The sequence below is a fragment of the Pavona decussata genome, unplaced genomic scaffold, assembly GCF_977016875.1.
Source record: "Pavona decussata unplaced genomic scaffold, jaPavDecu1.1 SCAFFOLD_242, whole genome shotgun sequence".
Lineage (NCBI taxonomy): Eukaryota > Metazoa > Cnidaria > Anthozoa > Scleractinia > Agariciidae > Pavona > Pavona decussata.
Window position 1 is genome coordinate 400,792 of NW_028145647.1, and position 23,642 is coordinate 424,433.

The 23,642-nt window shown below is 38.7% G+C and overlaps 1 protein-coding gene across 1 annotated transcript; it reads left to right on the top strand.

Annotated features, from left to right (window-relative positions):
• The first annotated feature begins 7,200 nt into the window (after positions 1–7,200).
• LOC146457508 (high-affinity choline transporter 1-like) lies at positions 7,201–19,404 on the top strand. Its single transcript, XM_085091900.1, has 8 exons — positions 7,201–7,363; positions 10,171–10,376; positions 10,938–11,045; positions 12,944–13,248; positions 13,577–13,705; positions 14,331–14,484; positions 15,441–15,673; positions 16,667–19,404. The coding sequence occupies exons 2-8, from the start codon at positions 10,214–10,216 to the stop codon at positions 17,168–17,170; spliced, it is 1,596 nt and encodes a 531-aa protein (XP_084948026.1). The 5' UTR covers positions 7,201–7,363; positions 10,171–10,213; the 3' UTR covers positions 17,171–19,404.
• Positions 19,405–23,642: the final 4,238 nt, after the last annotated feature.

The window sequence follows — 23,642 nt, forward strand, 5'->3', positions numbered from 1 at the left end:
TGTTTTCTAAGCTGTTGAAGGTGTTAAGTTCAAATCCCGAGTTATCCCCTACTAGAACGGTGTTTAGCCCGCTAGAAGGGAAACCCAAACTTCCTCATAAGAGGGTCAACTAAAAAAGAAAACGCCTGAGCGCTTGCCTCCTTGTAAACAGGCCCTAAATTAATTGTTAAAGAAATTAACAATCTCTTAAAGGGGCAGTATCATGGGAGATCAACTGGAGATATCATGATTTTTGGCCAAAATTCACTAAATTTAAACTTTGAACAATGTGTTAATTAATTTCTCAGGCGATTATTTAAAGAAATATTAATAGTGATTCTACGACGAAAGGTTGAACCAAAATATAGTACAACCGGCGATTTTTAGTGCGTTATAACAGCGAAATTTGAAAACGTCCGCCAGACGTTTTCAAATTTGAATCCCTCTCTATCTTGGTCATCTGCCGGCGAAAATATCCTTGGATAGTTTATTTGCATTCTGATAGTCTTTTAATGGAATTTTGTCATTATATCTTGGCTGCTATCAACCGAAATGTGTTGCTAAAAATAGCGTGATACTGTCCCTTTAAATGGTGTTACTGAATATCTTCACTTAGTCACAAAATAATTCTAGGAAACCGACAGAAATTAACTGAATTCTGGAAAGGAACAACTCATGATCTGACCTAGAGTGTTTCGGAATAAACTTGAAAGACATTAGCCTAATTTTTTTGAGTTGGAATCCATATGACCCAGTGCCTCTTATGGCCGGAGAAACACATCGACAGTTTCATTACATTTGGGATGGTAATTTGTAACAAAACTTAATAAAGCATTATTTTAGCTTTTTGAAAGGAAAAACGTTTGGGGCTTTTAACATGACACCAAACCCCGCGACACTTTCCCTTAATAACAATTAATAGAGCCACGGGGTTTAAAAGAGATTTCTGGGGGTAGGGCTGTATTTCTGGTTGCTTGGACATTGAGGAAAAACTCAGTTTCACACTAACAAGACTTACTCGACGTTAAGGTACTTCTTTAAGCTGGAAAGTTTGAAAGTTCAACTTATATACAGAAATAGGTATAAAGGAATGATGAATGAATGTTTATTTCCCATAATTATAAGCTACATAAGAAGTACATAGTGCAATTTACATTGAAGTCGGGAGGAAGACTAAAGAAACCCTTACGGGCTTTTACAAAGTAGTCCCCCTTTGATTCAAATTACATTTTTAAGCTAAATTAATCAGGATATCAGGTTTGGTGTACAAATAACAGTAATAATAAAAGGTGCAAGTAAAATAGTTAGTTCGGTTAAAACACTTATGTAGATGTTTTGAACTCCTGGTACTATAATCATGGACTTGCGTGTTTTCAATGCAGAGGTCACTGAAATAGGTGGGTAACGATTTACTGATAAGACTAAAACTGAAAGATCCGATTAGTAGGTCATTAATTTGGTAAATATTTAAGAGACCCATCTTTATAAAAAGATCGAAATTAATATACGTTATAACTGAACATGTTTTACAGTTATAAACAATCTCTTGTTATTGTAAAAAGTTTGGGAACCCATTCATTATTATATAACTCTTTCTTGTAATCAAAGCATACACACCTTAAGAAAATAAAAATACTCTTACACTTACGAAATCTTTGAATTGCGTTATTGGTATTTCTTGAATGACACAATTTCAAAATCCTCTCACTGACCGCCTTGTTGGTATCTGAGAGCACTTCGGTGTATGTGAAAAATTGCTATTTTCTAAAATTTCCTTTTTCCGCGCATGCCTGTGTCATTCTCTGAATAATACATCATTCACAAATTTCTAATGCTTCGTATTTTTTAATAATAAATAAAAGAATTTTTAAAAAGTATTTTTTTTACAGCATCGTCGTCGGGTAGTGGAGCGGCAGCACATGGAATCGAATCCGCTCTATAAAAGGAACCTTGATCTGGCCAAGCCACCAGTCATTTCAGTGCAGACACTGAGCTTGACAAGAGAGAATCCTCTCTTGCCTGTGAACACCACAGAGACCGTGCGGCAAGATACAATAGAATATTGACAAAATAGATCTGAAATTTGTATGCGTATTTTCCTCGTGAAGAAAGCTAGAGATTTACTCGATGTAAAGTATATGAAATAATTCATATATGAACTGCGGATATAGATGAAAGTGAGAAGTGATCATCGCAGTGAATTTTCCAATTTATGCAATTAGAAATTGGAAGCCTGAAAAAAAAAATTCAGGCTTCAACGGGACCGGTGCGATGCTCTACCAACTGAGCTATGAAGCCACACATTGGGAGCAAGGTCAATTGTAGGTTCCCATTTTCCCGTGAGAGGAGTGAAACGATGTAAAGTATATGAAATAATTCATATATGAACTGCGGATATAGATTTACTCATAGATAGAGATTTACTCATTGGTGTTTGCAGCTCAATTGCAACATATTTTGTCTAATATAAAATATTTTTTTAACAACTTAGCTTATTTTTTCAAGACGCCTTTGGATTTATTTCTTGAATACTGATTCCACAAAGTTTACCCCATACTTTCTCACAATGTCAGTATCCTTGATGTGACGTTGAAGTGATGACTGTGCGACAAAGGTGGGAGGAGCTATCCCTTCAATGGTGCGTGTCCTTGTTTTGAGGAAAATATCACAAGTGTGATAGTTGGAAGAGTTTCATTAAATAGAAGAAGATCCTGGCGATTATTTTCGCAATTGAAGCAGCTGCCAAAAGAAAACCTGAGAGAAAATTCAGGCTTGAACGGGATTCGAACCCATGACCTCTGCGATGCCGGTGCAGTGCTCTATCAACTGAGCTTTCAACCCAACTGGAAGCTAGTTAAAATATTGTCTGAACGAACGTTCAACTGAGAAATATAGTAAAGTGGAGTCTTATCCATCATTTTCAAGGGTTGTTAGTACACGTAACGGCGTAACGGGCCTTCCTTTAAGCTTTTATTTCTTTATTGTTTACTTATGTTTTCTTCCCTTAAACCAAAAGCTTGGACTGATATTTTATCTCATTTTATTTTTTCCTCGTTGATTGATAAAATTAAAACAACACTACAAGATCATACTTAGCAATTTGCTATTAAGGATCGCCGACTTCTCAAAGTACTGTAAATCTCGGTTATAAGCCCTGGGCTTAGACAATTTCGTAAGGGGTTTTGGTTGGGCTTACATACGCGGGAGGTGTGTGTGTGTGTGTGTGTGGGGGGGGGGGGGGGGGGCTTATAAGCGGAATAAAAAAATGTTTCGTAGCACTCGTAGATGCTGTGGTAGATGGCAGCACATTGAGTGGGAAGTTCAGAAGAGGTTCGAAGGGATGACACCAGAGGAGATTGATGGCTTGTCGTTGAATGAATATGAAGTGTATGAAGAGGGAAGAACGGAGAGAAATGCTGGATGGTAGCTGAGGAGGTGCAGATGCTCCTGTATTATCAGAGTACATCACTGCTTACATTAGGCACAGAAAATGGAGAACATGTTTTTCTTCAATGAAGAACATTTGTCAAGTTATCAGAAGTGCACCTCTGACAATGCCAGAAAGAATGTTCTACGGTCATGCTACAAAGAGAAAATCGCAAATTTCCAGAAAATTCATTGTAAGCGTGAAGAACTGTTTACAGAGTTTATTAGAGAGGGATGCAGAGAACACCTGGATGGTACTCTTTGTGATTACTGTTCAAGTTACCGTTGGATTGGGCCTGAACTTTCGAGAGTTCCTCAGCCAGTTCCGGACCAGGTCAACCCTCCACTCTTTCATCTTGTTTGGAGAACGCCTCTCAACAATGATCAAAGCAAACCAAGATCTGTCGATGACCATCATCCTCGGATTCAGATTTCCCGCCTTTTTAAGCTAGGTTCTTTAAATCTCGAGAACAATGAGGCTATTGAGAACTTCTCAATGCATATATGCAATATGCGACTGACAGCGATTTAGTAAGAAAGGCAATTGAACACCTTTTTGACATCAAGCGATGAGAAAATATCCGAGCAAATCAGAGGAAATTAAATGTACAAGAAAGAACTTAAAGGCTACGACGAATATAATTGGGAGGAACTAACAGTAAATGGAGGATTAAATAAACTAACTGTTTCTGAATTAGATAAATATCTGAATTATCAACGTCTGCCAAAATATGGGGAAAAGTTGGACATAATTAAGCATATCACCTGACACACGTGCCGATCAAACACTGGACAAGTGCAATCTTTGGTTACAGCCCGGGCGATATGTGATGAAGACACAGACGCCACCAGTGACGACTCGGAGGAAGAAATTATAGAAGAATTTGCATTTGCTAGCTCAGATGACACATCGGATGGCGAGCTACACCCCCAGTTAATAACCACCACACGCAGCGGACGAGTGGCAGGCTCATGGAGAAATGTGTTTATTCAACAGTATGCTAAATTTAGTAATTATGTTAAATTGTATTTTATTGTTTGTGGGGGGGGGGGGGGGGGCATTGAAATAATTCCCCAATAGAATAGGGAGAGTCCTAAATTTTTTTGCTTTATTGAGGGGGGTCTTGAAAAAAAAGGAGTTTTTTGGAATTTTTCACCCAGTCCCCCCCTCCGATAAATCAGTAATGAACGGTCCCTAACTAGGTATCAGAAAGAGGGGAAAAGATATTGCGACCTCCGAAAAGAAAAGGACCGCTAAGCAGGCTATGGTGTTCGGCATAGCTGTTGGCGTTTTCATCCACTCCAGCTCCTCTCTCCTCTCATTTGCTCCTTCTCGCATCCCATTAGGTTTCGCGCGCCCCACGCTGTCGCGCAAAGAAAGGTTTCCTGAAATCAAAGGAAGCGAGCAAGTCATTAAGCGATTTAAGGGTCATTAAGCGATTTAAGACTATTATGTACTTGAAATCTGGATCGTGGCCAGAAATCTCGGACATCAAAATTTAAGTTACATGCAGACTGTCACGCAATGGTCTCAACCGCTGGTTTTCACAGGCTCAAGCTGTTAGGAAAGATCGAGTGGTCAAATACGTTGTTGTTTATCGCCACTTAAAGCTGCTGATCAAAAGTATTGCCAAAACAAGCAACTTGAACCCGATTTGGGTGATTTTTCGCCGAGATATTGTAGAGCGAAAGTTTTTGATTTTAGTCTCTCTTGAGACAGATCCTGTGGTGTGCCTTAAAGCTTGACTTCGATAGATTGAAAATCGGAGTGAACAAATATCAAGGCGAGACGCGAGGCAGAGGCGTTCATGGAAAGTTGGTTACGCTGTTGTCGGCGATGAATCACTCGAATCCCTTTTCTCCAAAATGTACGTTGTTAATCGGTTTCGATCTACCTGAAAATTGCAATGTTTCTGTACCACGATGGTGACTTTCAGGAATGAACCTGGCAAAATCAAACAATCGCATGGTAGTGGTAATATTAATTTTAGCGCTTATTGTCCACCGTAGAACCTTGAAAACGGAAGCAAGCTGTTATAAAGTTTGCATGCCATTTACTTTTTTATCCATTCAAGAATTCTTTTTGCGATGAACAAATCAAGCTACACACTGAGTAAATACGAATACTTATAAGCCCCACTCAATTATAGGCCTATCTATTTGTTATAGGCACACCCACCCCCTTCCGCCCATAGGCCCATCTATTCCCAAGATGCCGTCAGCTGATCAAACCCTTGAAGAAGATGTAGAGTTTCACCCTAAGATGGATGACATTGACGATAACGAACAAGACCAGACGATTTTGAAGTGGCAAGCCTTGATTTGATTAACCTTGTATGTGATCACGTAAGTTAAGTAGAGTTTCACCTTGAGATGGAAGACACTGACGATAATGAGCAAGACCAGACGAGTTTGAAGTGATACGTGAGCCTTGATTTGATTAACCTTGAACACGGTGATCACTTAAAGTAATTAGAGTTTCACCTTGAGATTGATGACATTGACGATAATGAGCAAGACCAGACGAGTTTGAAGTGGTATACGTAAGCCTTGATTTGATTAACCTTGTATGTGATCACGTGAAGTAAGTAGAGCTTCACCTTGAGATGGATGACATTGACGATAACGAACAAGACCAGACGAGTTTGAAGTGGAAAGCCTTGATTTGATTAACCTTGTATGTGATCACGTAAAGTAGAACCTCCTGAGTAGAAATGAGGTCAAAGTCTAATCTTGTTTTGTTATGTTCCGTTTATTTTTTTGCAGTGTCAAATTTGGTCTTGATAGCACTGTTTGTCCTTTCCGCATCATTCTGTCCACTGTCATCTCTGTATCGATGACACCATTCTCGTTTATCTAGATTAAAAAGTCGAACTAATTCTGCATCACGACTTTGTATTTATTAACGTACGTAGTTATTAAAAATGTTTTCATACCGGTATGACATTGTGATTTCATACCGTGTTTACATGAATGGACACTTCATTTCGACCGACGTGATTGTGACGCCCAGGTGACGCCATGATGGATTGGAAATCGAAGACTGCGCATGCGCTACCCGTTCTAGACTCCCAGGAGAGTGATTTCATGCTGGAGCGAACAGCCGTACCGCGTTTACATGACATCGGAATGAGTTTTCGTAGCGGAATGAAAATCTCGCTCCGGTACAGTAACCGGGGTGAACTCGCACCGGTATGACTCGCTCCGGTACAAGATTTTGAGCTGGTATACATGTAAACGAATACAGAGCCACAAGAGGGAACTGGAGTGAACTCGTACCGGAATGAAAGTTCCGACGGTATCATGTAAACACCCCCTGACACTCTGGCACGTGATGATTTGACTGAAACGGGTTTTCAATTAAGCCTTTTGTCAACAACATTTTCGAAAATTAAAATGTTGGCAAGCATTTATGCTACACTGAAAACTAAAGCATTTTTTCGTTGCTCCGACAATGTACATTTCGATTGAATTGCATTTGGGTCTGCAAGAAAGAAAAACTCGTTCTATTGACATTTTTTCTCACGCGGTATTCTATTCTTGTCAACCAATTGCAGCGTCTGTTAGATTCAAATTCCCTCAGGTGGTCGTTGGAAACCAATCAACTTTCTAGTTCAAAATTTGAACTAAACGGATTTAACAGTGCCTGCAATTGGCTCGACGCTATCAAAGCAATAGCAGTTCTGATCCAGTGGCTTTCATGCGGTAACGAAACAAAAACTTGAGAAAAACCGGAAATTTTTGGTAGATGGTAAACAACCATGGACTCTGGAATTTGAACTACGGACTGGCAATTAAAGAAAATTAAGAAACTGGGGATAAAATAAAGACTGGGATAGACTGGAAAAAAGGGTCGAACATATATAGAGTATATGGTGAAAGAGGGAGCAGCATTCTTTTCCCTTGTTCTTTGTCAGGCGAGGTTTTATACGAGACAAATTAGCTGCAGTTTTTATAGGTAAGTCGCGAGCTTGAGGTAAAATACAGACTGTACATAGAAAAATCACATTTAGGCTGAGGCTTAGCTCAGCCGAGCAAATTTGGGGAACATCTTCCTTAGCTTATTACCAAAATAACCAGTTTTTTGGTGGGAGAGATAAGTACGCTAGCTCGCACTGCTAGCAAGACAAGACTGTCTTCGCTCACTTTTATCGCAATATAAAGGCTGAGCACGGCGAAAGCCATGTTGGAGAAAGCAATCAGGACCAAATGGTCGCTAGCCGAAGAAAAACAGTTTCTTCTTTTGTAGCCTGTGTACGGCGGCTGTAGACAGGCTATTCTTTTGTGGAAAGAAAACGATATATGTATGTATGATATATATATGTATGTATGGATGACGCAAAAACGTCTACAGGGAACGTTTTTGGTTTTTTTTTTTTTTTGTTTTGTTTTTTTTTTCTGATCTATTTCGTCATATGAAAAAGCTCAGCATAAATAGCTCTACCGGAAATCTTTACATATTGTTCTTTGATAGATGTAGTCTGGGTCACGTCCACACAGATTTATTGAAATACTGTAACAAGTAACTTGAGAACATCTTACGAACTTTTCGGGCTCAAATTGCCAAAAAAAAAAAATAAGAACGTTCAGCCTAAGCCTCCAAATTAGTCGTTCTTATAAAAAAAAAAAGTGCGATGAAGTTCCTGTACTAATCAAATTCATATTTCCGTCCCAAGCCGTCGCTAGGGAGAGAAAGGCCGTTTTTATACTAGATGACGCATCATGTTATCCGTCTGGACGAACTTGGGCAAACATTTGTTGTTCGTCTGGTTATTCGTCTCTAGGATAAAGACGGGCACAAGACGCATTATCTTCCGTTATTCGTCTTGAACGACGTACAACGGAAAATAGTTTGTCCAGACGGATAATGAGTCCTTTGTTCGTCTTTATACTAGAGACAAATAACCAGAAAAACAATGTTCAAATGTTTGCCCAAGTTCGTCCAGACGGATAATGCGTCCCCTAGTATAAAAACGGCCATTAGTATCTAACCCAATGTTAAATTGAAGACAAAAATAAGAACAATGTTACAATAGTATACATGGGTTGATTTATGTAGAACTGATGTTGGTCAAAGGAAAAAAATTATTTTGATACAATATCCTCGTCAGTGATCAGGTAGCGCTTACGTAATCTATTTCACGAGAAGAGAGAACAAACACGCTAATGAGCGATGTATCAGGATTCACTTTCTTAGAGCTGTTTTTCTCACCGGGTCACCGATACACACAGCCAGAACTGTTTGCGTTTTTAAGCTGTTTTGACATGATATCAATTCTCATGTTCTGTTAGAAGCATTTTTGTGAAATCTTGCAGGGGTATCCAACAGGGATCGAAAAGTCGTGTCTCTATAGTTTAATTTCCTTATTTTTTGTACATTCAAAAAATTCTAAACTGTGTTCATCACGTGTAAGTTGCGTTAACAAGACTGGCATCTGAATATGTCCAAACCTGCCTGACTTTAATCTTGTCATGTTCATAAGGCATGATATGTCTTTAGGGTGCCACGCGTTACTACCGTGCACTATTTCTTTGAGATAGCCTGGGTACTACAGTGTGACGTTGTCGTTTGAATAAAACCTCGTGTTCAAGTAATGTCGCGAGCCCGACTGATTAGATCAACAAACTTAATTTTTCATATCTGTGGTGCCGCAGTTTGAAACGTGTGGTAGAGAGATTCACCCTGAATTTATTCAAAAATTTCTCGCTCGTATATGACGTTTACATATTTCCTTCGTGTGTTTTTCGTTGTTTGGCGTTCCTTGAACTCTCTACCGGGTCTGTTCACTGTGCCCCTGACGAGAATGACAGATCTTCTGAGCAGACGAAGCCTTGGACCACTATACCAAGGTAGTCGGTAAATTTTTTACGAGAGTCTCGTTAAAACGTGTATGTGTCCACTAGGATACGTTTTAAAAAGGTTTGTGCTAATAATTAAAAGCAACCACTAGTCCTTGGTGCCGTCGATGTACCACTCTTTTAACTAATCCGTTCGGTGATGACTGAGCTTTTGTATCGTTCAAAATGTAGTGCTTAGGTGGCTATCGCTAAGTCCTTGATTCCCATTATCAAAGGAGGGACCGGACTTGTAATAAATTTACTCCATATTGTGCCGGGATAGTTTGACATGGTGGAGTAATTTGCAGTATTTAACAGCAAGTCACAGCAAAAAAAGTAACAATATTATTTTAAAGGCTTCCTTATTCTCTTCAACATGAATTGTCAAGAAATTGCTGGCTGGTTTCAAGAAGTCAAATTCGTAGCAAAACCAAAGTTATAGTTTATATTTCTTAGTGTTAATCATTTCTCTTCCCTAATCTGCCTGTATTAATTATTTTTAAATTAAAGAACAAACGCATTTGAGACAAACTTGTCAAAAATAAATGCCGTGCTCATCATTTTCTTTCGTTTACCTTTTAGTTAACGTGAACTTCATTTCTGAGGAGTTTTAGCTTTAGTTTTTCATTTTTCAAAGACTTTAAAGTGTGACCCCAGTCATAGAAGGGAATTAGCAATAATCTTTATTGTTTATCTATTCATGAAATACACGATTTGTAACGGTTTTATTAAAACAACGAAGGCTAAAGGAACTCGCAAGTAGATTTGGAGTGGCTGATACCTTCTTATTTACAGATAATATAGGCACAGCGGTTGCACTGTGCTTTACAAACGAGCTTCTTTTTTTGTTGGTGCATCATAAAATCGATGGATTCTCTCGACAGAACTGCTTTTTCCCTTCTAAATTGTTTCTTCTTTGGTCTGTAGGTTCTCATCACATTCTACAGACTCACAAAAGTGAAAAGACAGTATGGCGGGCGTTAACGTTGTTGGTTTGGTTGGTATCGTTGTGTTTTATTGCATAATGCTTTCTGTCGGCTTATGGGCCGCTCGCCGCCGCAAGAGAAATCAAGAGGAGACTATGTTAGCAGGCAGAAGTATTGGAATATTTGTGGGCACCTTCTCATTAACAGGTAATTTAAAGGGGCTGTATTATGGAGATTTCCACTTTCTTGGATCAAAATTGTGCTGAGCGTGAATACTAGGTACCTTTTCGGTATACGCGGAAATGCTCCTAGAACACAAAGAGCAAGGTATCAAGCTAATTTGCTGAAGTAAGAACAAAGATAAACAGTTATTAGCGATTACCGAAGACACAAGGTGTATGAAACTTTGGGGACCCACTCCTATGCTACTCCTGTGACAATCAGGGCTCCCTCGCGCGTTCCAACAGATGAACGAGTTCTGTAAAACTAGGAATTCAGTAGATTATTCAAAGTCGGCATTTGACTCAAACGCAGAAGCAAAATATCTACACAAGGGGAGAAGTTGAAAAAAATATCACATCTTGAAAAAGATTAGATTGTTCTTGCCCTGTTTATACTGCATGAACATTTGTCTATGCAGCGGCAAAGGTATACAGGACAAAGTGCCGCGACCATTTTTACACAGCCTTCAATATAATAATTATTTGTTCACTTGTACATTTAATGCGAATATATAAACTGAATTTGTTGCTATTGTTATTTCCATAGCAACGTGGGTTGGTGGTGGCTATATCAATGGAACAGCAGAAGTTATCTATGATAAAGGTCTAATTTGGGCCCAGGCTCCTTGGGGTTATTCGTTAAGTCTGGTTGTAGGTAAGGGCACATTTTATTTTTGTTGTTATTATTATCTTTCATTATTACTGATTTGCTTCACTTGCACGACTACATTACGAAGGGAAAGACTTTACACTTATACATTAATCCTATTACAATATTAACTCTAAAGTACGTCAGGCCTCACACGTAAGGACAGTTGCAAGCTACTTACAGTTACAATCTCTAACTTATTTTACGCACTTTAACTATTACCTATGTTACCCACTCCCTTAAACAAAAGAAAAATAAGAGCAGATAGTACTTTTTTCCACATCTAAACCCCTCAAAAAAGATTAAGCTATTGTCTGGAAAAGAGGAAGGAACCGAGGCGAGACCATTAAGTTTCAAATCAGGACATTTTTTTTATACTAAAGATGCATTAATTTGCCCACACTTTAAGACGCAACTGAGAGACTAAATATTGTCTGGGTGCTTAAATCGGTTTATGTACATGTTTCAGTCTTTTTACGAACGAACTAGCTTTCATAATTCAATTCAATTCAATTCATAGCCCAGAATTTCAACTCAGTATGGACAAAACCCAAACCTAACACAGTTTAGTGTTTTGAAAGGTGGTTAGTACGGACTTGAAAGTCGAACAGAATATAATTCAGATTCGATTTTTTCTGAAGCTTGAATTATAATTAGTTGTCCTAAAGGATGGTTCTTGAAAATTCTAGAACCCCAAACGTTTCTCCTTGGAGCCTGAATCCCAAAGCCTATCTATTATTGCCGTCCGGTTTTAAAATGCTTACTCTGGTTAAATGGAGCACTGGAGAAAGCTAAAGATACATAGTCCTAGAACTGATTTCTTCTCTTAGAGACTTGGAGTCCTGGGTGCAGTTTGAAAGCTGAGGCTATCGACAGTGATCCTGGAAAATTAAAACTTAAACGAGGTTTAAATTCACTTCGGTTGCTCGTTAAAGCTGTTTTTATAAGCTAAATTTAAAGTTAATGGTAAAGAATAGTAAAGAATAGTCTACCTCAAAACCTAGGGACACATATTTTTGGAAAAAAACGTTTTTGATTAGTAATTAACTCGAATCAAAGTTCGTATTAACTATTTAAGCCCTAACAGTGATTAGCATCAAACTTCTCCTTGTAATATCAATACTTTTTCAGCATGTGAGGTCACGAGAATAAAGGATATGATCACCCAAGGTTAATTTTCTTGATATTTGAATAACTTCTCCCCAGTACTTTTATAAGAAAAGTATGGAGACAAGATAAGAGAATTTGTTCTTTGATATAAGGGGTTAAAGGGTTCAAACAGGATTGGGATAATCGGGCCTTGAACAACAGGTCTCTGGAGTCCTAAACCACTTTAAAGGACCCTAAATACGCGACGAAACTAAAATGTGATGTCATTTGAATTAGTCCACACAGTGCCGATACGTTCAGGTCATCAATACATGTCTCAATATTTGATTTTCCGAAAGAGTGGATTTAAGGAGGATGCCTACTAATTCAAAGGTATCTTTGCGCAGTTTATTACTATTTGGGAAAAGGAGATCTTAGCGAGGGCTATTGGATTCCAAAAAAAATTGGGAGGAACCACACATGTTTTAAAGGTAATTGAGAAAGAATAATTTTAAAAGTTCCAACATACAAAGCAATGTATTTTTTATTATCAAATTAAAGCTTTGTTATCTCTGAAAAATGCATGGTTACCCCTAGTTTTCTTTTTAAATACCAAGAGCACTTGCAAAGTTCTGCTTTATCCGCATAGTTTTAAACAGCGCAAAAATATCCCCGTATTAGTAGGTACCCCCTAAAGGAAATCCGAGTATCTCGAGATGCCTGCGCAGAACGTATGCGCAGTAACAAAAGTAGGCACCGTCCTTAAAAAGAAGCGTACCACTCCTTTCTCTTTGTTTTGTGGTTGTAATCCTCAGGTGGATTGTTTTTTGCCAAAATCATGCGTAAGAGAGAGTATTTTACAATACTCGATCCTTTCCAGGAGAAGTACGGTCGGCACATAGGTGGACTATTGTATATCCCTGCATTGTCGGGTGAAATATTTTGGTCAGCGGCCATTCTTGCCGCTCTCGGCGCCACCGTCAGCGTCGTAATCAACTTGGATCGTGTGCCTTCTATCATTGGGTCAGCATGCATCGCTGTTTCCTACACACTGCTTGGCGGACTCTACTCCGTGATTTACACTGATGTCATTCAACTTACCTGCATCTTTGTTGGACTGGTAAGTAGGATCAGCACTTTTGGCAAAGGCTCATTCTCGTACCCAGAGTCCTCGAGCTCTATGGCCAGCGGATAGTCGCCAAGAGAGACTCTGGGAAGCTGGAATTTTATTTAATTTTTTTGATATGCTCCTCCCTAACGGCTTGCGTTGTTTTACCGCAGAAATCCTGCAGTAATACAATTCCAGTTCCCCAGAGTCTCTCCTAGCGGCTATCCGCTGGCCAAAGAGCCTGAGGACTCTGGGTACGAGATTGGCAAAGGCCCTAGACATTTGGGCCACACAACCTTCGTATTTCAATTCTATTTCTTACTGATTTTGTCTCCGTTAGTGGATCAGTGTCCCATTCGCCATGACGCACTCAGCAGTCAGCAGTATCTCAGAAAATTCCGGCGAACATTGGATGGGAGAGTGGTCTAACAAGAACCTTGGAGTGTGGCTGGACTATGGATTGTTATTGGTAAATTAGTTAAGCGCTTAGAACGACATTGCCCGCCAAAAATTGAAGTTTTACTCACCTAACAGTTTCCTTCTTATGTCACCTAACGCCACCAAATATTCAATTGAAAGATTCCACAGAGCAGAAGTTAACGACTAGTGAGGAATTAGAATGCTGGAAGTGGATTGCAATTCATCAAATCTGATTTCTGAACAGGCTGTCAAAAAGTCAAAATTCCTATTCTGGTGGATTGGGTTGGATTTGATAACTTTATTTATGCCAATGATAACTTTAGTTATGCCAACATTATGATTAACTTTATTATGCAATGATAACTTTAATTATGCTAATTATTTATGCTTTATTTGTTTATTTATGGCAACTTTATTTGTGGTGGTAGTGAGAGGTTTGGTCTGTCTATTTAGTTTGTATATATTTGCTTTCACTAGTTCAAGCGATTTTTACCTTCCTATCTCAAGATAATAAAACAGCCATAAAGCACATTCCTGGTCATACTTTACAAAACATGATCAGTAGGGCTGATCTGTTCATCATATTTACCAACACACCAAGTCCAGCCTAAGATATTTCGGCTTCCTTGGATGAAATTAATTTTATTCTAACAAATGTTCGGTTTTCTCTGCAGATATTTGGTGGTGTTCCATGGCAAGCTTTCTTTCAACGTGTGCTTTCATGTAACTCACCACAAAAGGCCCAACGCCTCGCTTTGGTAGCCGGGCTCGGGTGTGTACTGATGGCTGTACCAGCCGCTCTAATTGGAGCTGTTGGTGCCTCTACAGGTAAAACAAGTTCAGTAAAACAGGTTTATAAGTTCGGCTTCTGCTGAAGGTCCCTCGTTATTGTTGAGCTTATAACTGGCCAGATTTATAAAATAAAATATTCAGTGATGGTTCACATACGCAGTGATGGGTCTATTCCCTTAGCGAATATTATATGATTAAGAATTAGATTACAAATGTCACATGTACCTGTTGCACGTGATTTTAAGTGGGCGTTCGATTGACCCTATTCCGGAATAGGAATACATACAACGATGACAAGAAATCCCTCGTAAGAGGTATTTGGAGTTACTGGAGTAAGAAATGGCTTATCAGTGAATGTTTCACGAAATGGCTTTCCAAATTCCTTAAAAAGAAAAATTTAACAACTTGTAACTTAAATGCTTATTCCTATTCCGGAATACGGTCAATCAAACGCGACCTAAATGTCAGGTTTTTGTTATTAGTAACAACTTCGATCTCTATAGTTCAAAAGGCAAGTTTAATTGGCGTGTTTTAAAAATATTCATACCCTATCTTGGGCTCTGATCGGTGTTTTTTGTTGTTGTTGTTATGCAGTCCTGCCCTGAATTTGCTTGAGGCTTCCTTCCTTTCCAACTGAAAAGTGTTAAATCAGTGCACTGGCCTCTTTCAGAAACTTAAATATCATAGATGTATTTTTCCAGTGAGTGGCGTAGGCAAACTCGGATCAAGAAAACTCCCAGTTCTCCCAAAAGGAAACTGAGAACAGGACGGTTGAACTCCTCGGTTGGAAGAACTTGGATTTTCTTTTCCATAAAAAAGGTCTATTTCCTTCAGGAATACCCTATGGTGAATTTATGCAGCTCAGTAAACTCCTTTTTGTTAACCAAAAATTGAAATTCTCCAAAAGCTAATTCTCCACTATTTTCGATCGAATCTATTAGCGCAAGTAACTGAAGTCGTTTTGCCATTTCTTTTTTTTTTTTTTATATTAGACTGGAAGAAGACCGCCTTCTTTAAGCCATCCGGCAACGGGACAGATCAGGTTGTTACACTTGACAAGTCTTTGATCCTTCCCATGGTGCTTCAGTACCTCACTCCAACAGCTGTATCGTTTGTAGGCCTGGGCGCTGTGTCTGCGGCTGTCATGTCGTCCGCTGACTCCAGTTTTCTGTCTGCCAGCACAATGTTTGCTCACAACGTTTACAAGCCTATCTTCAGGCAAAAGGTATGAAATCCAAAAAACCTTACTTTCTGTAACTGTTCTGGGATGAGCTGTCTCGACAGTGAGAAGAATATACTGATTATTAAAAGGCGAATTGATGTTTGAAAGAAAGGCGCAGAAATATAAATATATATTGCAGACTGAGTCTTGGTTTAGCAAGCCCAAGTTTTCTAACTCGTCCTGAAAGGTATACATTTTGACATGACAACCTTGTGTAAATAATAATGTTGCTTTACAGTGGATAAGTTTTTAATAGCCCACAGTGAGAGTTCTTTTATAGAAACGTTCCAAAACAATAAAATAGTGTGAACGCCAAGACGAGTTTGTCCAAAGTTGGCTTGACGGGTGGCGCCCGGAGACTTGCATATAAAAATGGTGGGGATCGGATTCCACGCCCAGCTACTAGTACAGAACATGAGAATAAACAATAAATTAGTAGGTTAAATTAAAAATTAAAGATAAAAACATAACACGACGTGTGGATGACTTCAAATCATGATTGTCGAGTGTAGAGAAATTAACATGAGTGGTATGTGAATTTCTCTACTTGCATTGACAATGATGGCATGAAGTCATCCAAACGTCGTTTTACGTTTTTATCGTTAATAATCCTTGTAAAATTCTTTCCGAAATCGATTCTTATTAGTGTTAAATTGATCATGATCTTGAAGCTATCTTGTAGCATGATCAGTAACGTTGTATTAGTTGGTCTGATAGCAGATTAAATTTGTAGTATAGCGTTTTAAGACATGTAATGCAGAATCATTTCAAAACAATACTGAATCGTATTCACGAAAGGTATTCAGTTGTCAATGCCTTTGTAATAGGGACACAGCTTTCCTGGGTGAAATTTATGAGTCACTTTTGACACACTTCTGCAAACTTTACGCTTCAGTGACATAATACTGATTATAATATAAATTATGTAACCAACCTTTTGATGGAAAAATACTAGCACTGCAAATTTGTATTAATTCGTAAACCTTTTTTTCTCAGGCCTCCGAGAAGGAAGTATTGTGGGTAATGCGTATCGCCATAGTTGCAGTTGGCGCGTCCGCTTCATCACTGGCTCTAGCTGTGGATTCAATCTACACTTTGTTCGAGCTTTGCAGTGATTTGGTTTACGTCATCCTGTTTCCACAATTTTGCTGTGTTATCTACCTGCAAGGCACCAATACCTACGGATCTTTTATGGGTTACATAATGGGGCTTGTGTTCCGCGTAGGGGGAGGGGAGTCAACAATTGGTATGCCTGCATTCATTAAATATCCGTATTACGACGAAGAAACTGGGCAACAACTGTTTCCGTTTAAAACCCTGTCCATGATTGTATCGTTCTTAACGATCATTATCGTGTCTTACTCGCTGAGGTTTTTGTTTCAGAAGAAAATTTTACCAAAGAAGCTTGATTTCTTGCATTGCTTCAGGGAATATGGGTTAGAGAAACCAGATGAAGATAGTAATGAAATCTACCCTATGGAGAAAAGGGAAGAGATGTAAAGTTTGTAGTGCGGAGCGTAAAGACATAACTACCCCTCCCCCTCTTTATGTTAAAGGAGAACAGAAGGTTGTAAGCAGTTTTGTAGCTGATTTAAACTGATTACAAAAAATTGTAAACCATGAAAAACACTTTTTTCATTACGAAAACAGCAGAAAACCCAAGGGATTTGGGATTCCGGCCCGCTGGGATGCTTCAGAAAAAAATTATTGGCTTTATTTTCTGTTAAGAAAGCGCGCGCCTTACATCTGACGTCATTTTTATTGTCTGTACTCTTATCGACGATAGCTATTAGCCAATCAGCGCGTGGGAATTTGGACAGTTATTGTAAAATTGCTTATGGTTAGCACCCACACCTTCAATATTGATGACAAGATGGCGGACGTATATCATATCGTTTTCTTGGCCTTTTCTTCTCGGCCGGCGTAAGGTTTTCTTGGCCGGCCTTTTTACTCGGCGTAAAGTGCTTTCAGTGGGCGTAAATTTACAAATATTGCTATTTGTACTCTGAGAATAGTTTTTTCAATCTTTGTTGTAAGATTAAAAACAAAATTTCATTTTCACCTTCCGCTCTCCTTTAACCTGTCTTCTTCGTTTGGGAATTTCCTCACCTTTTCTATTGTGTTTGCTGTTTACACTTGTTCATTTCAGACCGGTTGAAAGCAAGCTAAGTTTCAAACTCTTTTTTCTCGTCATTAATATCCTTATTTTAAAATATAGTTAATGCGCCTGAAGACGATCTATTTGTGTTTGTTTAAAATAGAAAAATTATGGCTGTTTGTGTTCAATGTTGGACGATTAGTTTTTTGGATCACTTGTCATTTAGTTTTCAAAGATTTAGGTGGTAGTACTGTATTCAAAGTTCAATATCAGTCTTTTGGGGGTAGTTTTACTGTGATAAAAAGTTCAATACCAGCTTCTTTGTTGTTGTTATTATTTTTCCTGTTTTGTTTTGCTTTTTCCAAGAAATTTTACCAAGGATGTGCTGTAAACTGGTTTGTATCTCGGCCAAGGCCTCCTTGAAGGTTAAACTTAAGTTCTCGTTAACCTGAATAATGATCAGTTTTCTATTCCTGAGACCAGTTGCCCTGTTAATGCTGTTCGTTGTGTTTTGCCTTGCTTTATCTAGTGATGATACCATCATATCGGCTGGTGAACATAGATAAGAACCGCAAACATGTTTACATCACATCATAAAGCTAAGCCATACCCTTATATACTAGTCAGAGAGAGCGAGAGAACAGGCGACCGACTTAGCTAAGTCGGTCACCAACAACCCAAGTCTTAAGTTTCACTATAACATAAATATTTTTAGTGATTGTAACTTACTTCAAGATGATATTTTTTGTCACAGCATCTAACAGTATAAATTAGCAGTCTTCATGTCCTACGTGAATATTTACCGAACATTAGTTATTGTTAGTTTAAGGGCCGCAGGTTTATCGGTGTTTTGGGGGTGCGAAAATTTAATGCCACAATTGTGTGTTACACATTTCTTTTATGTTTAACAATTGATTCATGCGTCAGCGTGCTTCATCGAGATATGAAGCACGCGGGAAGTTTGGACAGCACGAAAGATGCGTAAGAGTTGCTCGAGGCGTAGCCGAGAGCAACTCTAGCTTCTTGAGTGCTCTCCAAACTTCCCAAATGCTTCATCGGATATCGGATTTCCGCTGTTGAAACTGTCGAGTATTCCTTAGCAGTTTTTCTGTCAGTTTATCGTTTCGAAAAGGTGTGTTTTCCTTCTGAGAAAGCAAAATTGGCGTCTGAAAATTAATAGTTTTGCGAGACACGGGCCTTGCTTGTTCTTTTTTCCTTTTCTTTATTTTTTTTTTTTTTCGGGAGTTTAAAAATCCAATCCCAAAGAAAATTGTAGGCAGATCTTCTTCATCAGCTGGTTCGCTTGTTTCCACTTGTAGTTAAACTTTTTGCTGAAGTTTTTCCATGTTTTTGAATGCAAAATGCCGCAGTCACTCACGGAGAATTTTTTCTTCTCGAGGGATTTGTTTGCTGACGTCATCAGCGTGCACAATGGGAATATGAAGCACGCTCGCGCAATTGAATTTGATTACACGAATTTACAAGCTATGTTATAAAAGATATTTGTGCATTATGGTAATATTTGCATTTTGAATAAAGCGTGTTATGGTTGTTAAGGGAACCATAAAAAGTAATGAGAGTTTCCAGACTAACAAGAAATAAGAAGCCGTTCACCGTCTACCCTGCAAGCAGAGGTTTCTTTATCTTGTCGCTTCTATTTGCTGGTCTTTTTACGGCTGTCTTTAAATGTTGTCTTTTTTTATTTTCCCGCGGGGAGAGAAAACAACAACAACGACGAGACAAAAAACCTCTGCTTGCAGGGTGCTCACCGTCTGGTATGTTGCTTATTAGGAGAAACCAATTCAAAAACTGACTTATTGACTCATTTACGCGAGTCGAGTCTATCACATTGTATTTGTAATTGATCAGTTCTTTAATAATATCTCCCTTACAGAACACTGATGTCCAGTAACTGATGAGAGGGTCCTGAAGGAGGAGGGGGGTCTTTCCGGCCAAAATTTCGCCTCAGGCGCCATTTCCAGTGCAAAAAGTTTAATGACAAAATCCCTTTCCAAGTACGTCAAATCCTCGTATTCTCCCAAAAAAAAGTGAAATATCATTTCCCATTTTACTTCCTCCGGTAACCTCAAGTAAGGATTTCCTTGGCCATCCAGCACTTACGTACGAGGGACCAATTTTATAAAACTTTTACACTTAATTGTAGCTATAGTGACAAACTTTCCCATTTTAATTACACACATACACGTGCAGAAAATTATTGCAACAAACATTGTCTTAGGCCCCGTCCACACGTATACGTTTACGTTCGTAAAAGGATATGTTTTTTTGTGCGTTTAGGCCTCCCGTCCACACGTAAACGACGTTAATGATCTCTGTAAAAGAATATTTTTCGAATTGCCCGCCAGAGTGGACACATTTGTAAATGCACAACAATGCACGTTTATCTACTCTTGTTTGGAACACGTGACGCAAATACATCCGCGTGGATATTTTTGTCTTGCTCTTGCTCATTTCTTCATTTTCTTCCTTACTAGCATACAATGTTTTCCTTTTGAATTTTTGTAACTTTTTTATTTGCAAGCACAAGCCTATTTCGAAGGAGAGTTCTTTGTGTGCAATACTTTGAGTCGGTGTATATACACGCAACACATTTACTTTTCCCATTTATTTCTAGTGACTGTGCAACAAACTAGAAATCCTATCTAGTTTTAGCTCCAAAAGTCAAATGCCTGGGAAGGTCCATTGCTAATGATTTCCTAAAGCAGAAGAAAGGGAATAGTAATATATATCTGAAAAAGGGCTAGTTACTGGCCGCAAAGCGAGTTTTTGTAATTTGTATTAATTGTATTTACCGATTTGCCCATGGCAGGTGAATACGCAAATAGGTCCCCTTCGTGGCGTATCTAGCTTTTTTAGGATTATGTTCGACAAGATACGTTTTGAGAATGATGAATTGTTCTAGAAAGTGACATAGGCACTCTCGCAAAAAAGAAATCCGAGTGCTCCGTGGATTTCTTTTTTCCGAGTATGCCTGTGTCACTTTCTAGAATAATTTATCGTTCTCATTCATTCACCAGGCTGGAAATATACCATCACATCTATTTCATATACGACACGTTTGACATTCAAATCCTAGCAGTATGCAGGATGTTTTTCCCGTGAACCTAGTTTAATGGCCTTAGCTCCCACGAGTCTCCTGTAGCTCAGTGGTAGAGCATCCAAACTAGTAATCGGAAGGTCTTAGGTTCGACTCCTGATAGGAGCACTCGGATTTCTTATTTCCGAGTATGCCTGTGTCACTTTCTAGAATAATTCATCATTCTCATTCATTCACCAGGCTGGAAATATACCGCATCACATTTATTTCAAAAAGGCAGGGCTGTCAGCTCTCCCGGATAATCCGGGAGTCCCCAGAATTTGAACCTTATCTCCCGGTCTCCAGATTTATGTCTGTAATCTCCAGATTTTGAGCCGTATCTTCTGGTCTCCAGATTTATGTCTGTAATCTCCCGGATAATTGACAAAGTTTTCTATTTGTCGTAGACTCGAATTTGCTGACAAGAATATGTAAAATGTTTAGCGTTGTTTCTGTTAGTGTTTAATGCCCCCCCCCCCCCCCCCCCCACTGCTCACTGAACCCGTGACTTTGGCCTGGATGGGACGCCTCTGTAAGGCTCTTTGTTATTGCTGTCCGGGGAAGTCATATTCTCCATATTTGAAGACGTGTGAGGTTGACAGCCCTGTAAAGGTGCCTTTTGATGCAGAAGTAGACGCACGCTTTTATATGATTCTCGAAAACTATCCCTTTGGAAACTGAAAATGATTTGCTTTTGGTTTCGCACGTACAAGACATGTTTCTTTTTGCACGAGTAAAGAGCACGTAAAACTGTTTTGAGAGTTGCCAAAGAGAGAGATCTGTGACAAACGGTTTGTTTACCTCTATTAAAAAGGTTCTAAATATAGAATTCTCACTTATTGATCGTTCGCCCGATAAGCGAAGCTACGTAGCACGTGCGAGGCTCCTAACTTTTTCTTAAATTCGGCAAACGGACAAACTCCACTAGATTAAAATCTTTTCAACTTACAAAGATATGTGCAGGAAAATGAGTTTAGGTCTTTTAAAGTGCATTGTATAACCTTGAGCGCTCACTTTGTCAAAAAAAAAAATTCCTTTGAAATCAAACATTATTTACAGTTCGGCAACAGTAATTAGGACGCATGTGTTTAGTTCTGCCAAAATTGAGTCATTTGCTTTTGACCGCTTTGGCTACCAATTAGCCGCTGAAACGAGCAATTTCTCTCCATCTTCCAATTTTTCAACCAATGACGCAGAGCAAATGACTCTAAAGTAAAGTAAAGCGTGCGTCTACTTCTGCATCAAAAGGTATCTTGTTGAACATATAACTCCTAAAAAGTTAGATGCGCCACGAAGGGGACCCATTGGCGTGTACACCTGCCATAGGCAAATTGGTAAGTACAATTAATACAAATTACAAAAACTCGCTTTGCGGCCAGTAACTAGCCCTTTTTCAGATATATATTACTATTCCCTTTCTTCTGCTTTAGGAAATCATTAGCAATGGACCTTCCCAGGCATTTGACTTTTGGAGCTAAAACTAGATAGGATTTCTAGTTTGTTGCACAGTCACTAGAAATAAATGGGAAGAGTAAATGTGTTGCGTGTATATACACCGACTCAAAGTATTGCATACAAAGAACTCTCCTTCGAAATAGGCTTGTGGTTACAAATAAAAAAGTTACGAAAATCAAAAGGAAAACATTGTATGCTAGTAAGGAAGAAAATGAAGAAATGAGCAAGAGCAAGACAAAAATATCCACGCGGATGTATTTGCGGCACGTGATCACTTGGATGTAAAGATTGCGTGACATTGATCTGCCTCTGTTTTTCAGTTCAATTAGTTCCTTCACTTTCTTGCCTCTTTTCATTAGAAATATTCAATACAAAACTCAGTAGATAACCAGAAGATGCCTTATATGCAAGACATGGATCCAGGTCCTGCAAAAATATTACACAACCCAGAGAAAGGTGACGCTTAGAAAATGCCTTAGTGATGAAAAGGCCGGTGGCTAAGCACGGCAGCAAGACACTGGAAAATTCAATTCAATTCAATTTATTAAAGCACATTTTTCACGAAGGTAAGGCAAGAATGCACTAGCCCGCAAATAGCATAGGCTAGGCGGGTAGTGCAGTTGATTAGTATATATTTACAGAATATAATTTAAAGATATACCAATAATTAATGTGTAATAAGTTAAGTAAAAAATAATGACTGTCTAAATTAAAATTAAGAAAGTTTCATATTAGCTAATCATACCACTGATATTTGAAGTTTTTAATCAGAGTGTTGACGTCAACATAAATATCCTCTTGATCAAGAAGTTTTAGTAATCTGGTCTGAAGGCATTTCTTAAAGGAGGCTTTAGTTTTTGCACGGAAAGATTCCGGTAATTCATTCCAGATTTTACAACCTAATCTCGAAAATGAGTGGCTCAGTTGTGTCGGCTTTGAGCATTTTATATGAAATTTGCCCGTGGATGCAGACCTGGTTCTATACGAGTGCACAGAATCTACTCGATCAAAAAGATTTATTAGGTTCAGGGGAGCACTTTGGTTATTGATATCATGCATAAGACTGACTATAGATTTGAAATAAAGCATGTCAACTGGAAGGATATTAGAACATACGAATAACGGGATGGCATGCTCTCTGTTATTGCGGAAATAAATTAGACGTAAGGCTCTTTTTTGGAGGATTAAGATTTTCTCCAGATTTGATTTTGAAGTTTGGCCCCATACTGAAAGACCGTAAGAAACGTAAGGATGGATTAGAGAACGGTAAATATGAAGAAGAATAGAAGTGGGTAGAACGTATCTCAACCGTGATATAATAC

Coding starts and splice junctions, on each gene's coding strand:
- LOC146457508 (XM_085091900.1), top strand. CDS start 10,214: ATGGCGGGCGTTAACGTTGTTGGTTTGGTTGGTATCGTTGTGTTTTAT. Junction 13,706..14,330: donor TGGACTATGGATTGTTATTG/GTAAATTAGTTA, acceptor TTTTCTCTGCAG/ATATTTGGTGGTGTTCCATG. Junction 14,485..15,440: donor AGCTGTTGGTGCCTCTACAG/GTAAAACAAGTT, acceptor TTTTTATATTAG/ACTGGAAGAAGACCGCCTTC.